Raw genomic sequence first — 16978 nt, forward strand, 5'->3', positions numbered from 1 at the left:
GTAAGAAATATTAAAGGATTGGTGTAGACCTCCTCTCAGGAATTCTATTTTTATAGACCTACGGTTTGCTCAGAACTGACATACAGCTTTTTTTTTTTTTAGGATCCTGTCTTTTAGCTCCTTAAACTACAGCGTAATAAGCCTCATAAACAGATATAGTATAAAGCAGGGCCTCTAAACTTCATAAGGAGGAAAATTGTCTCGCTTCTCTGGAGCCTTAAAATGCTAGTGAGAGAGGAACAAGTACTGAGATTGGCTAAAAGGCGACAGGTCCACCCTCCTCCCTCCAAGTAAGAGGGAGGGAGAGCCTGCAGACGCAGGGTGTGTAGCCGTGGAAGCTGCCTGAAGACTGGCCACGGCCCCCAGCCCAGACCTGGGACCCTGAAGCTGTGGCTTATACTCAGATACTGTTGCTCAAGTATTGACCGAGACCACAGCAACAGCGTTGGTCCAGCCAATCGATGACGCCACAAAGAATGCCGTCAGCAACGTGTGCTGTGTCCGCTGGAGGGCCCGGCGAGTGTGCCCTACTACCTGGTGGACAGAATTGTTATAGCATCACCGTTCACTTTGGAAAGTGTTCACGTTTCAGTGACGTGTAACGACCGACCAGCCTGGAGAGTTTCTTCCACGGCAGAAAACACCCCTGTTCTTGAAGCTACCTGCCGAACGGTCCAACTGCACTCGAAGAGTATTAGCGTTTCTGTTGTTTCAATGAACCACTCTGAAAAGGGTCCGCATCTAGATAAAGCCGCCAATCTTTACAAGTTTTAGTGCAGAAATCTGAATTCATCTTTACTGTGTGGCCTCGTGAGCCTCAAGTCATCGTGCAGGAGAAGATGTTTCCAGCATCACAGCAGCAGAACTGCAGCTGCCCAGTGACCGCAGTGCCACATGCAGCTCTGCACTGGCTGGAGAGGCCACTGCCTCTGGGACAGATGCAGATCTACTCATTTGGTTTGTAATTAAGGGAGAAGGAGAAATACAACTTAGGTGTACATATCAGCAAAAACACAGAAAGCATCCATCTCTAATTAACCTTAGTAGATTTCACTGCTCTCTTGAAGAAGTGCTTCCGAGTAGAAAGGTATAAACCTCTAATGACCCTTTGCTAAAATCACAAGGGGCAGGGTTTCTTTTCCCTCCGAAGTAACAGAGAGTAAGTCACAAGAGCTGGAACACGGGTGAGGGTGCATCAGGATTCCGCGGGGAGCCGTTAAATACCAGATGCTGGATGGGGACGGGGGTAACTCTGACCCTCCCCAAAATGTGAGAACACTCTGTCAAGTCAAGTTCACAGGAAAGAGAGCTTGAAGACGCAAACGGGAACACCAGAGGAGCCCTCCGCTGGCCTACAGACTACTTACCGGGTACCCATTGAGAGGCTGGAAATACAGGCTGGTGTCAGTGATGCACACGTGGCCGGGATTCGTCACCAGAGGTGTCACCATTTCTGCTTTGCATTCCATGTGCAGCTTTTCAGAAACACTTTGGAATCTGAGAATATGTTTTTTCCAGCAAAAGCAAGAAAAATCAGAAATCGATCTACTTTCTAGATTTAACTTTATCTGAGGGAGCTACAAAGTGACTGCAGAACAGGTGTCTAAACACCACATTTGATACAAGAAAACTGGTGATATAAACCAGTCGCCTAAATAAAACTGACTTTCTTTTCAATGGTATAATGAATACTTGAGTTTTTTAAAAGCAGATGAGGTTACGTATCAAAGAAGACAGACAAGTAAAAAATACCAAATAACCCTGTTATTGGTACTCTTCACTCCTCTCCAAATAAGTCGGCCTTGAAACTGTTCTTACATTAACAGGATTTTCTATTTTTGTGTCATTAAGACCTATTTTATTGTCATAGAAACTGTTTTGGCATGGGTAGCACTCACTGCACACCACATTCTATAAGGCTATGAGTTTACTTGCATGTCAGTTCCAACGTATAGTCTTTTGTGGATCTACTGCAGTAAAACCAGTCAAAAGTGATCACCACTCCCTCCTAAATTATGTTAACTCATCAAAAAAGTCCATTTTCGTTCTGCTTTACTAATTTAAAAAAAAATAGAAGGGAAACAACCAAATCATCAAGAGTTTAGGCAATTACTTAGTTAAATAACTGAGCTAAAAATAAGTCCCCTCTGGGACTTCCCTGGTGGTGCAGTGGTTGGGAAACCACCTGCCAACGCAGGGAACACAGGTTCGATCCCTGGTCCAGGAAGACCCCATATGCCGCAGAGCAACTAAGCCCATGCGCCACAGCTACTGAGCCTGCGCCCTAGAGCCCGCGAGCCACAACTACTGAGCCCGTGAGCCACAACTACTGAAGCCCACGTGCCTAGAGCCCATGCTCCGCAACAGGAGAAGCCACTGCAGTGAGAAGCCCACCACCAAAACAAAGAGTAGCCCCCACTTGCCGCAACTAGAGAAAGCCCGCGTGCAGCAGCAAAGACCCAACGCAGCCAAAAATAAATAAATAAAATAAATAAATGTATTAAAAAAAACAAACACAAAATCACACAGGAGCAGGCTTCCTCTTCCAGTTTGGACGTGAAGGAGACCTCACAGCTCTCATCCCAACCACAAAACCTGCCAGATGAGCTACACAATCCTTGCTATGTTTAGAAACCCATCAGAAAGCTCAGGTGCAGAGAAACCTAAATGAAGGGACCAGCAGTTGAGTGGCAGCAGGAGGGGCAATCTTCCACAGGGGGTGAGGGCTGCAGGATGAGGGAGACGCCAGACAGCAGGAGTCAGGCCTGGAGGGCACAGATGCTCCGTGGGCGGAGAGCTGGAGGCTCAGCTGAGAAGCACAAGATGTCTGCAAATCCTTCAAGGGCACCGACCCCAAGCCCCGCTGAGGACAGCTCTGTGCACTCCCACTGTGCAACTGGGCATGGGGACCTGGATTTAACCCAGCTCCACTCATTACACTGACGGAGCCCCCAGGGCAAGCAGCGGGCAGGATGGGGGTGGGCATGACCACCTCCAGAGGCAAATATTCCTCAGGTCAGTCTCTACAGTTCCTTTAAAACAAACTTCCCAGCACACAAAAAATTTACAAGAAACACAAAGAAGTGAGTAAATATGACCCGCACTCATGAAAGAGAAGATTCCACGGAAGAGGACCCGGACGTCGGATCCATCAGAGGGAGTCGTTAAGATAACTGTAGTAAATGTGCTAAAAGATCCAGGAGAAAAGATGGAAAACAGATGTGAAGGGAAGGAAAACTTCATCCGAGAAGTAGAAACTACGAAAAAGAACTGAAAGGAAATGCTAGAAATGAAAATCTGGGCGAGAGGAAATGAAGAATGACTTAAACAAGCCTAACAGACTGGCACGGCAGAGGAAAAGCCCAATGTGGCTGAAAACAAGGCCAATAAAAAAGTCCTAACTGAAACAGGACAAAAGGAGAATAATTAATAATAATTAAAAAAAAACACAGAACAGAGTGTCTGAGATCTAAGCCAAGCTATAGACATACTAACACGAGTGTAACTCAAGTCACAGGAGAAGAGACAGGAGACGGGGCAGAAGAAACCCTGAGTGGAGAGTGGTGAAAACTGTCTAATGTAAGACACCAGCTCACAGGCTCTGTTACCCAGAAACCCCCTGCAGGACAGGCGCAGAGAGACTACACCTTAACTCACAGTAACAACAGGACAAATGATGTGACTTTTCACAGGAAACAATGCACAGCAACATACAACGGAACGAAAACCCTTCAAGTAGTGAAAGAAAACCCTGTGAACCTAGTATTTTATCTCCAACAAAAACACCCTTCAAAAATGAGAGTAAGATAGAGGTATTTTCAGACAAAGCTGGGAGAATCCATCCTGACCAGATATGTACCGTAAGAAATGCTATAGGAAGTTCTTTGGGCTTAAGAGAAATGACACAAGATGCAACACCGGTTCTGCAGGAAGGAAAGACAAGCATCAGGAAACATAAGTATTCAAATCTCCAAGTAAACAGAAAAGAATTATTTCTCAGTGTTTCAACTTATGTACCTATAAATGCATGTATCTCAATTCTTGGGATTGGGAGTTTGGGATTGACATGTACACACTGCTATATTTAAAACAGATAACCAACAAGAACCTACTGTAAAAAAAAAAAAAAAGTAAAAAGAAATTCTTTAAAAACCTAAAAGGGGGCTTCCCTGGTGGCGCAGTGGTTGAGAGTCCGCCTGCCGACGCAGGGGACACGGGTCTGTGCCCCGGTCCGGGAAGATCCCACATGCCGCGGAACGGCTGGGCCCGTGAGCCATGGCCGCTGAGCCTGCGCGTCCGGAGCCTGTGCTCCGCAACGGGAGAGGCCACAACAGTGAGAGGCCCGCGTACAGCAAAAAAAAAAAAAAAACCTCTCCAGAGAGTGGGCACAGAGGGAACATACCTCAACATAATAAAGGCCATATATATGACAAACACACAGCAAACATCATTCTCATTTTATAGAAATTTAATATAAAACCACAGATCACAAAGGGCAGGAGGGGTTATGTGGAAACACACCGCTGTAAGGCTCTTGAACGACTGTAAAGGAGTGTAATATACTCTTACCTGAAGGTACGCTATGTACCAGGTGCATATTGTGAGCTCCAGAGTGACCACTAAGAACGACACCAAGCACTACAGCTAAGAAGTAGAATACTTAAAAACACCAGATCTACCCAAAAGAAGGCAAGAAAGGAGCATCAGAGAAACAAAGAACAAATGAAATGCTAGGAAACAAATACTAAGAGAGTGGGTTTAAAAACCAACTATATCCATAATTACATAATTATAAATGAATTAAACAATCCAATTAACAAGCAGAGGCTTTCGGACTGTATAAAAAGACTCAACTATATAAAGTGTTTTTTAGAAACGGAATAAGACACAGACAAGTTAAAAGTAAAAAGGATAGAAAAAGATACAGCATGCAATCACAACATGTAAGAAAACTGGTGTCTTAGAAATGTATGTAAACCTAATAACAGAGCCTGCCAGTACACGAGGCATAAACTGACAGAAAGAGAGGGGAAAATAAACAATTCCACAATCATCACTGGTAATTTTAACACCCTCCTCTCAGTAAGTGACAGAGCAAGTCAACAAAAAGTCAGTGAAGTATAGATGATCCGAACAACCATCAGCCAACTGGCCCTAAATGACGTGTACAGAGCACCATACTCCACAACTTCAGGGCACTCGTTCCTTTCACGGGCCTGGGAAACCTGTGTCAGGACAGACTACGCAGAGCCATACAACCCATCTCAACAAACATCAAAAGACTGAACCAGGGCTTCCCTGGTGGCACAGTGGTTAAGAAACCGCCTGCCAATGCAGGGGACACAGGTACGAGCCCTGGTCCGGGAGGATCCCACATGCCACGGAGCAACTCAGCCCGTGCGTCACAACTACTGAGCCTGCGCTCTAGAGCCCATGAGCCACAACTACCGAAGCCCGTGTGCCTAGAGCCTGGGCTCCGCAACAAGAGAAGCCACCGCAATGAGAAGCCCGCGTGCCACAACGAAGAGTAGTCCCCGCTCGCCGCAACTAGAGAAAGCCCGCGCGCAGCAACGAGGACCCAACACAGCCAAAAATAAATAAATAAAATAAATTTATTTAAAAAAAAGACTGAACCATATACTCTCTGAACCGAGTATTAGATTAGAAATCAATAACAATACAACAGTAACAAGATCCCCAAATACAGAGAAGATAAACAACATACTTCCAAATAACCCAAAGAAAAAACCCAATGGGTCAAAGAAGAAATGACAAAGGAAATTATGAAATATTTCATATGAATGATAATAAAAACATATTAAAATCTGAGGGATGCAGCTGAGCAGTGCTTAGAGGTAAATTTATGTTCTAGTCCTACTTATAAAAGAAGGTGAAGGTCTAAAATCAGTGATCTAAATTTTGTAGGAAGCTGGAAAGAGAACAAGTTAAACCCAAAGTAAGCTGAAGGAAATCAATTTTATATAAAATGATTTTTATATAAAAATAGAGAAAAATCAATAAAGTCAAAAGTTGGATCTTTAAAAAGGTTAATAAAATTGGCAAAGCTCTAGCAATACTGATAGAAAAAACATAAAGCATCAACGTAAGGAATGAAAGAGGGACCATAACTGCAGATCCTACTGACATTCAGAGGACATTAACAACTTGATGCCCGCATCTGACAACTTGGATGAACTGGACAAAGGTTTTGAAAAATGCAGCTTGACAAAATAGACACAAGAAGAAACAGACAACCTAACTATGTGTCAAGCAAATAGACTGACTAAGTAAGAACACTTCAGGCCTACATGGCTTCACCAGTAAATGTGGTTAAAAGTTTAAGCAAGAAATACAATCCTATACAAACTCTTTTGGGAAACAAGATAAAGGGAGATTTCTAACCTCATGTTATGTGGCTAGCATAACCCTGATGGCAAAACCTCACAAATACACTAAGATTTACAGAGCAACATCCATAAACAGAGATGCAAAAATCCTTTACAAAATACTAGCAAAGCAAATCCAGCAATACGTAAAAAGAACAATATATCGTAAGCAAGCTGGATTTATCCCATGAATACAAGGTTGTTTTAACACTGAAAAAACAACATAATCCACAATATTAACAGAATTAAAGAAAAAAAAGATCAATAAATGCACAAAAAGTACTTAACAAAATTCTAAACTTATTTTTGAAAATACTCTCAGCAAACCAGGAATAAAAAGAAACTTCGTCACTCTGATAAAGGGCATCTATGAAAAACCTACAGCTGGAATCATTCTTTTGATTTTTGTGTTTTGTTTTTTTTTTTTTTTTTTTTTTTTTTTTTTTTTGCAGTACGCGGGCCTCTCGCTGTTGTGGCCTCTCCCGTTGCGGAGCACAGGCTCCGGACGCGCAGGCTCAGCGGCCATGGCACACGGGCCCAGCCGCTCCACGGCACGTGGGATCTTCCCGGACCGGGGCACGAACCCGTGTTCCCTGCATCGGCAGGCGGACTCCCAACCACTGCGCCACCAGGGAAGCCCTGGCATCATTCTTTAATGGTGAAACATTAAACCCTTTTCCTGTAAGATCAGGAACAAGGCAAGAATATGTCTGTTCCCACTGCGTCTATTAATCAAACTGTGCAATGAGGCAAGAAGTAGAAATAAAAGCCACAAGTATTTCTGTGAAACTGTCATTATTCACAGATTAAATAATTATGGATATAGAAAACTCTATGGAATCTACAAAAAAACCTGCCAGGACTAATGAGTAAATTCTGAATTTGGAAAAGTCACAGGATACGAGGTCACTGTTTCTAAAAAACAAAAAACCAAAAATCAACAACAAAAAACTACTTCTATATACCAGTAACAAATAATTGGAAAATAAAATTTCAATAGCATCAAAAAAATCTAGGATTACAGCCAACAAATCTAGGATTACAGCATCCACACCCACTAAACATATAATAATGGGGGAACTGGATGAGGGGAAAAGAACTCTTTGCACTCAATGTCTTTACATCTTTTCTTTAAATCTAAAATTAGTCCAAAGTATTTTAAAGAGGACATTTTGGGGTACAAATGGGGAAATCTGAATATGGAGCTATAAGTTACCCGGCATACAGAATATTGCTACTTGAGTGTTATAACAGTATGGAGGAATGTCACAGAACTTTCTTGTGAGAGATACATGTTGAAGTAGTTATGGGTGAAGTGTCAGGAAGTCTTGCAGTGTCATTTCAAATGGTTCAGGGAAAAGTTGTATGCATATCTTTTATATGTATCACACAAACATACATACATATGCACATCAGCCATAAATGTATACATACATACAACATATATACAGACATATATGCATTATTTATACATGTACACAAAGCAAATTCAGCAAAATGTTGACTAACGCTTGGTGACCTATAGGGTGCCTGTGTTCACTATATTACCTTTCAACTTGTGAGGACTTGAACTTTTTCAGAATGAATAGGGAAAAATAAATATAGTTTCAATAAAAAAGCATTTCCTTGGAAGTATGATGAAAATTTATCTCAGCAAAAATTTACCTTCTTTCTTTTGGAGGAAATATACAATCCTGAAATATCTCACTTCACGCTGCAAAAAAGTCTTCCCCAAATTCTTCAGCCTAACACTTTGGAGACTGGATAAATCAAAAGTTTCATAGTGAACCATTTTAAAAATTAATGTCATGCTGAAGCCCAGGATTAAAGTCTAGATTGCTACTTAGAAAAATTATGCATTCTAAGTAGGTCAAAAGAAACTAATTCTTATTACTCCTTTTCCTTCCTAAAATGGAAGCTATTCTTTCCTCCCAACAATCCACTTAACTAATATATCCTACAAGTACAAAAAGGAAAATTAATGCTATATAAGTGAAACAGAAAAAGAAGTAAACAAACATAAACACAGAAAACACGTTATTGGCCAGATGGCTTTTCTGGCAAATTCTTTAACATTTGAAAATGTAGTGTAAGGGTCACAAATCTCACAAAGGTAGCAATAAAACAGAATATTACAAACGAATCTCATTTATACACATAAGCTTCTAGCAAAAGCCTAGCACATAATAATCCATAAATGAATCTATTCAACCAATACTTTCTACTTTGTCCTAGGCCTGAGGATTCCGAATACAAAAATCTAAAAATACCTAAAATAAAAATGATATCTAGTGACTAGAGACTGAAACAATCGCTACGTAAGATTTTGTACACGTTAGAGAACCTATATATAAAGTTAATGGAATGGATCACAATGTTTAGCAGGGTTGCTGAAAACAAAACAAATACACAAAAATCTACTACATTCTAAGTATCAACAATAAAATGAAATCTTTTAGGATATCATTTACAACACCATCAAAAATACGAAGTACCTGGAATAAATCTAGCACAAGAGCAGAAAGAACTTTATAAAGAAAAATTATAAAGAAGACTTAAATAAATGGAAAGTTTCGCTGCAATCACAGTCAAAATCCCAGCAGGCTTTTCCTTTATGAAACTTGACAAGCTGATTCTAAATTTATACAGAAGTGTGTAAGACCAAGAACAGTGAAGACATAAGTTAAGAAGGGAAAGAGGGTGCAGGACCCTGCACTGCCTGATATCAAGAGCTGTCCTAAAGCTACAGTAATTCACAGTGATACCGCAGATGGAGATAGAGACAAATGGCCCAAATCTACTTAATAGAAGGAAATCTACTTAAAATAAGGCAAGAAACAAATAAGAGAACAGGTTAATATAAAAGTATACTTACTTGCAGAAAATATACTGGATACTTAGAAAAGCCAAAAAAAACCCCAAAACAAACAAACAGAAAACCCAACACACCCCAAAACCAAAAACTGAAACAAAACTCCATTAGATCAGTAAGAATGTGGTCTCTAGGTCCCTGCAGGACACCTTAGGAAGGTACCTAACAGCTTGACGGGACGGGAAAGACTTTCCAGAACAATCCCCAGCTCAGCTGAAATGAGAAGAGTAAGGAAGAGTTGGGCGGGTGCAGAAGAGGCAGGAGGCCATAAGGCACCTCAGGCATCGCACAGAACGCAAAGATCCAGAGCAGAGCATGCAAGAGGCACCGGCGGCCGGAACAGTGACAAAGGCTAAACCGGAGCCCCGCGTGCAGGTGAGGTTAAGACTCTACCCTGAAGGCAATGGAAGTCTGGAAGAGTTTCTAACAGACAAGTGATATGATGAAATAAGTTCCTTAGAAAGAATGTATTTTAAAAGTACATTTGGCACAGTGAGGGAAATGGGATCGGAGCAGGGAAGGCTGGAGCTGGGGACAAGCTAAACGCTGTCACTGTAATCTTAGTGGCAGGGGCTGGTGGCCTGAACGGAGGCGCTAACATGTGAAAAGACAGGAGCTCGTAGACTGGGAAGATCGTGGAGAGCACCTGGCACCAGGCCTTTCTGATGGACAGATGTCAGCTGGGAGAAGTGGCAAGGAGGCCCCAGACTCTGCTCTGGCACTGACGCCAGGGCTATTCCCCCAGACGAGCAGGTTTGGGGTGAGGCAGGTGGTAACACCCACTATCGGTTCTGGACACACTGAATGAGGCCCCAGGTGACGAGGCCACTGCTTTCGCAATCAGGAAACAAAATCATTGAAAACTTACCTGTTTTTGTCAAATGATGTCCTAGCCAAACGGGACTGCAAAATGGCTGTTATCTTTAAAACAGAATCATTTAAAAAGTATGGATATAAGGATTTATAAGTGACATATCAATACACGTTCATTCACGATAAAGATACAGATCTTTAGAAACTCTTACCATAGCAGTTTGGTCCCCAAGTTTGTCCAGACAGGATGCTCTGTGAAGCTACGGTTATATAAATACACAAGAATTTATTTTTTCTCTCAGGTGCTTTGAAGATATTTCCTTAGAAACAATGAAACACAACCACCATTCTGTTACTTAGTAACAGGTAAGAATGACTCTGATATATCTATGGCTTCTTTCTAATGTGTAGTTTTCAAGTTCAACATATTCAAGTAAATCTGTTTCAGATTTATAAAAAAGGTTATGGTTTTGGTAAGACAAATGCGTATGAAATTCTTTAAAAAAAAAAAAAAGTTTATGCCTCAGTTTGCCAGTGAACGTCTGAGAAAAGCCCTGGCTCACCTGAAGCAATGTCTCCACGACACCTTCCACCTTCCCTGAAACATCCAACTCGAAGACATATTCCATTGTGCCCTAAAAAAGAGGGAGACCAAGCATGTCAGGATCCATCACTTTAAGACATCTGCAGCCCCCTGCTGGCCTGTGCAGGGACCTGCCTGGCGTGCCCTCCCTCCGCCCACACGGAATGAGCGCCCCAGGCGAGCAGAGTCTGTTGGATTTACTGCTGTATTTACCAGCTCCTTCCTTCTGCTAATTTTGGGCTTAGTTTGCTCTTCTTTTTCTGGTTCCTTGAGGTGTACAGTTAGGTGTTTAAATTTGAGATCTTCAAGGTAAGCGTTTAACACTAAACTCCCCTCTTAGGACTGCTTTTGCGACATCTTTGCAGTTTGGGTATATATGCTGTTTTCGTTTTGATCATCTTGAGGTTTTCTGTTCTTTTACTTCTTTATTGGAGTACAATTGCTTTACAATGTTGTGTTAGTTTCTACTGTACAGCGAAGTGAATCAGCTGTATGTACACCTATATCCCCTCCCTCTTGAGTCTAATTTCTCTTTTTTATTTCTTTGACCCATTGGTTGTTCAAGAGTGTTGTTTAATTTCCACATACGTGTGAATTTTCCCGCTGCTATGGATTTCTGGCTTCACTCCACGGTGGTTGTAATCTTCTTAGCTTTGTTGACTTGTTTTGTGACCTGACACGTGACTTGTCCTGGAGAACGTCCCGTGTGCACGTGAGAAGAGCGTGTGTCCTGCTACCGTTGGGCAGGACGTTCTGGGTGTGTCTGTGAGGTCCATCTGGTCAGAGTGCTGGTCGAGTCCTCCGTTTCCCGAGTGACCTTCTGTCTGGATGATCTACTCATGACTGAAGGTGGGGCACGGACGGAAGTCTCCTCTGTCCTGTGCTGCTGTCGGCCTCTCCTTTCAGTCCTGTCAGTGCTGGCTTCATACACTCAGGTGCTCTGAGGCTGGGTGTGCAAGTGTTGTGGCGGTTAATTTTATGTGTCACAAGCTGCTTTCTTCTCTTTCCCCTGAGGGTGAGTCTGCTGGGCTACACCTGCCTGTGTCTCTGGTGCAGGGTCCCCTGGAGCAGCTCTTTCCTGTTTTCAGGGGTCCCCAGGCATCTAGAGCATTATGGGTCCTGTCAGAGGTCCAGGACAGGTGAGACAGAAGCCAGTCCCTCAGGCTGGCTTCTGCCCCCAAAAGCCAGAACATTGGACCTATGGTCCCGTCTTGTCTTTCCCTTCCCAGGGAGAAGATGGGAGCTGGGAGTTCCCTCCAATCACGTGGCACAGTGCCAGGGGAGGGACTACAGTGAAAGGATGCTACAATGTTCCCACAGCTTCAGGGTGGCTCATTTCATGCTCACCTGGGGCGCAGGGCACTCTTAACTGGTTTCTGGATTTCTCACAAAGGGAACTGAGTCAGTCTCTCCATAAGAGGAACAAGGGTCTGGGCTTCCTAGTCTATCAAGTCTCATCACCATGGTCAAAGTCACAACCCCGCCCCTTTACACCTGAGAATCCTTTGGTGTCCTAATTCACAAGAGCTTTTCTTTGCTTCAGAAAACCTTACTCATTTCCTTTTACGTAACTTTTCAGCAGCTTTGCACTTCAAGTCGGTGACAGGAGAGCCTTTGCAGGGAGAGTACACCAGGCAGCGGTTCTCAACTTGGGGGGCAGGGGGGCGTTCCACCACCCTGCGGGGCACTTGTCAATGTGTGGTGCCACACAGCAAAGGGGGGGCACTCCGTGGGTGGGGGCAGCCTGTAACATAAGGGGCAGCCCCTCACAATGAAGAACCGCCCTTCCCGAAGTGCCAATAGCACCACCTGTGAGTGACGAGGTCGCAGTATTCACCGTTTCTGAGTGACTGGCGCATGCAGATGTTTCTTGTACATAAAACTCAGAGGGGGCTGCATGTGGCTGGCGCGTCCCCCTCAAGCTGCTGCTGAGAACCCACAGGCTGGCCTGTGACCGGAACTGCCATCCAGCCTGTCGGACGTCTGCTCGGAGAGGGTGGCTTTTCCTAATTCAGAAGCGTCATTTATAAGAGCAGTAGTCCCATCTCTAGGTCTCGTAAAAACTCTTCTGCAAGGAGTTACCCCTTTACTGCATACTAAGCTACAGCATAAAGCATTAATTAAAGCACAGAATGGCTGGATGTAACGTCTAGTTACAAGTCTTGTGCTCACGGCCCCTCAGAGCTTCTACCCAATCAGCAGCATTTATAAATTAGTACTGAGCTCTTAAATGAGGGTATTTTATAGCCTATAAGTATTTCTCAAACATTTAAAAGAAGTTCTCATTGATAGTCAGTAAATAATCTTTTAAGTGATGCATATTCTGATTTCAACTTTTAACCTAATAATTTAAGCTTTTTTTCCCCCTAATAGACACGCCTATTTTGAAGTTAAAAAGTTAATTGAAATCTCTCGGACTAAAGTCTGTCATTCCCTTGGGTAATTTTGTTATAACTGCTAGGGAACAAGCTTTCAAATACCCATTACATTGCATCAAAGAAGTTAACAGAGACACAGAATCTTACTGCTCAAAATCACTTTGTAAATTGCTGGGGATAAATGAAAAGCTTTACTTACCCTTTCTATTTTATATGGTGCAACAATGTTGTGTTCTTTAATGAAATATACCTGAGAAAAACAAATCAATACTTGTAAAATATTAAACATTATCACAGTAATGAGTTACTGTTAATTACGATGTTACGAATCGAATTTAAATCATTGTTACATAATCTGTTTCCAAAAGCACTTGCATTAATATGAGTATAGCTTTAAAGTTCTGATGTTAAAATAACAAACATTAAATTAAAAAGAGATTCATCAAGGCAACAAGGTAGCAACCACTGCTGGATAAATACAATGTCTAAGATGTCTTATGAATGTCATCACTTGTACCCAGTAACCAGACAAATGAAGGAAGCTAATCTAAGGCTGATTTTCTAAGAAATGAGTAAAACAAAGTCACTGTGGTATGAAATCCATTCATCAACATAAAGAAAACTCTCTTCTCTAGACAGACACACACACACACACACACACACTCCTCTTTATTCTATCAGCAAAAGAATATTTGGAAGCAAAACTCTAAAAGCCTAAAGAACCATAACATATTTCTGAAACACTGTGACCTGGTAAGTAATCAAAAAACACAAAAGTTGTGTTTATTTGGTTGTGTGCTTAACCCAGGAAGTTTAATACTTGAAAGAGTAGCTTATATCTAGTCACACCTTGATGTAAAGCTGATTTTCAGTTTATTTGACATGAGACCTCTTATACAAACTATTGAAAGGAGGTGGGAGGATTTGGGGGCTTTATTCTTAAGTTTATTAAAATTATACTAAAATGTACCGCGCCGCCAGGGAAACCCATAAAATGTATAGTTTTATAATGGAAACCATACTTTCAACTGAAAAAGTACCTACTCCTTTCAAGATAAGGACTTTCTAGAATAAAGCGACCGTGTAGAACGATACTCTAGAAATAATGAGAATACAGGTGTGGACGAGAATCATCAGTACTGGTGCTCCTTCCCCAAACAGATGTGGCCATAACTGCTCTCACATCCGCCAGTCAAAGCAGCACGAAGTCAGAGAGCCTCTGAAATGCTTTCTTCCCTAAAATTATTAGAATCATGGAAGGCAGACTTAGAAAATCACCTAATCTGATATCTCCCAGGCTTCATAAAATAATTTTCAATATGCATTAAAAAGAGGCATGAACAAGAGGGCTAAATGATCCAAAAACCACCGGAGGCTCTCTGCTCCCGACCATTCACCCCTTGAGAATCTCAACACTTCGCGCCCAGTCCTAGCGTAAAGAAATCTCTGCATCTTTGTTTCCCACAGCTCTTCCCATGCTTGCTCGATCACAGAATACTTTTCTTTGAACACTTCAAGGAGCTGGAGATCCGCAGAGAGTGGAACCAACGCTGACCTCTACCCTTTCATTTTCAAGGTGAAGAAGGTGAGATTCACAGCAAAAAGGCAGTGGTAATGAGCTCTACTCCTCTCTCATCTATAATTTTTTAAAGATCTACAGGTGAATTGAGTACAGCTAACCCTTGAACAACATGGGTTTGAACTGCATGGGTCCGCTTACATGTGGATTGTTTTCAGAAAATATATTGGAAAAGTATGTGGAGATCTGGGACAATTTGAAAGAAGATGAACTGTGTAGCCTAGAAATATCAGAAAAATTAAGAAACTGTTATGTCATGAGTACATAAAATAGATGTAGATACTAGTCTATCATATCATTTACAACCATAAAACATACACAAATCTATTATAAAAAGTTAAAACTTATCAAAACTTACGCACACGCTAACAGACCGTACATGGATGGCACCAATCTTAGTCGAGAGAAATGTAAATAACTATAAAGATGCGGTATGAAATCACAGCTGCATACGTTCACCGTAGTTCACACTGTACCACGGTCATAACTTCATAGCCGCCTCCTGTGATACTGCGCTGAGGTCCAGTGCTGAGTAACCTCAGAAGGCTGCGGGGCGCTATCCATCTTCATGTAAGCAGCAGTGAACTGGGCATCACAGTAAAAAGTGGTCCCTCCCGGTTCTTGTGCATTTTTCATCGTGTTTAGTATAAGATCACAAACCTGGAATAACACCACGGGACCCACACGAAGTGCCACTAGTGATGCTGGCCGTGCTCCCGAGAAGCAAAGTCGTGACATTACGAGAAAAAGCTGAATTCCTTGATATGTGTATCACTGATGGAGGTGAGGTCAGCTGCTGCGGTTGCCACCATTTCAAGATAAATGAATCCAATGTAAACACCATTGTAAAAAGGAAAAGGAAATTCATGAAGCCATCAGGCAGCTACCCAGCAGGCGGGAGAACCTGGCACTTTTGGTGAACTACCTTTTTATCACGTACTGAAAATGCAGCTTTTACGTGGGTGCAGGGTTGCTGCGTGATGACTAATATGACAACTTAAAGCGAAAGGAAGGTGAAGGATCTAAAGCTGGAAAATTTAATGTCAGCAAAGGATGGTTTGATAATTTTGGAAAGAGATTTCGCTTTGAAAATGTCAAGATAACAGGAGAAGCAACTTCTGCCAACCAGGAGGCAGCAGACAAGCTCCCAGACACCATTAAGAAAATCACTGAGGAGAAAGGATATCTGCCTGATCAGGTTTGAAAGCAGATGAAAGTACCCTCTTCTGAGGAAAAAAAAAAAAAATCCACAAAGGACGTTCATTAATAAGGAAGAGACACGAGGACCTGGATTTAAGGCAGGAAGGGATAGGCAAGTCTGCTGTTTTGTGCAAATGCAATGGGGTCGATGACCAGGACTGCCCTGATCTATAAAGCTGCTGACCCCCAGCCTTGAAGGGAAGAGGGAACCCCAGCTGCCAGTCTTTTGGTTGGACAACAAGAAGGTCTGGACAACAAGAACGCTTTTTCTGGATTGGTTCCATCGATGCTTTGTCCCTGAAGTCAGGAAGTATTCTGCCAGTATGGGACGGCCCTTTAATGTTCTTTTAATTGGACAATACCCCTGGCCACCTAGAACCCCACGAGTTCAACACCAAAGGTGTCAAAGTGGTCTACTTGCCCCCAAACCCGGCATCTCTAATTCAGCCTCTAGATCAGGGGTCATAAGAACCTTTAAGGCTTATTACATATGGTACTCTGTGCAAAGGACTGTCAGTGCCGTGGAAGAGAAATCATGAGGGTCTGGAAGGATTACACCATTGAAGATGCCATGGTTGTTACAGAAAAAGTCATGAAAGCCATCAAGCCCAAAACAGTACATTCCTGGAGAAAACTGTGTCCAGACGCTGTGCATGACTTCACAGGATTTACAACAGAGGAACAAGGAAATCATGAATCAGAGTACGGATACGGCAAAAAGAGGTAGAGAGTTGAAACGTTTCAAGATATGGATCTTGGAGAAATTCAAGAACTAATGGACACCACACCCGAGGAATTAACAGAAGACAACCAGAGGGAGATGAGAGCTTCCAAACCAGCGCCAGATGACGAGGAAGAAGATGTAGAAGCAGCAGTGCCCGGAAACAAACTGACATGAGACCACCTAGCAGCAGGCTCTGATTTCTGAGACTGCTTTTTGGCTTCTTTCATGACATGGACCCTTCTATGACACAGGCACCGGAACTAAAGCAAACGGTGGAAGGAGGATTGGTACCGTATGGCAACATTTTTAGAGAAATAAAAAAGCAGAAAGTCAGCCAGAAATCATGATGTATTTCCGTAAAGTTAAACTGAATGTGTCTGCCTCTCCTGCCCACCCCGTCCCCCCTCCATCTCTGCCACCTGCGACAGTAAGACCCCCCCCAC

At 42.5% G+C, this 16978-nt stretch overlaps 1 protein-coding gene across 1 annotated transcript in view; it reads right to left on the reverse strand.

The window, feature by feature from the left end:
* Nucleotides 1-16978, reverse strand: part of NSMAF (neutral sphingomyelinase activation associated factor) — a 107556-nt gene that overhangs the window by 22744 nt on the left and 67834 nt on the right. The window contains exons 12-16 of the mRNA XM_024742566.1: nucleotides 13232-13282; nucleotides 10635-10706; nucleotides 10284-10331; nucleotides 10127-10179; nucleotides 1368-1497 (exon numbers count right to left, since the gene is read on the reverse strand). Coding sequence (XP_024598334.1) covers nucleotides 1368-1497; nucleotides 10127-10179; nucleotides 10284-10331; nucleotides 10635-10706; nucleotides 13232-13282 — 354 coding nt within the window. The remainder of the gene's footprint in view (nucleotides 1-1367; nucleotides 1498-10126; nucleotides 10180-10283; nucleotides 10332-10634; nucleotides 10707-13231; nucleotides 13283-16978) is intronic.

Source organism: Neophocaena asiaeorientalis, unplaced genomic scaffold (genome assembly GCF_003031525.2).
Source record: "Neophocaena asiaeorientalis asiaeorientalis breed wild unplaced genomic scaffold, Neophocaena_asiaeorientalis_V1.1 scaffold226, whole genome shotgun sequence".
NCBI lineage: Eukaryota > Metazoa > Chordata > Mammalia > Artiodactyla > Phocoenidae > Neophocaena > Neophocaena asiaeorientalis.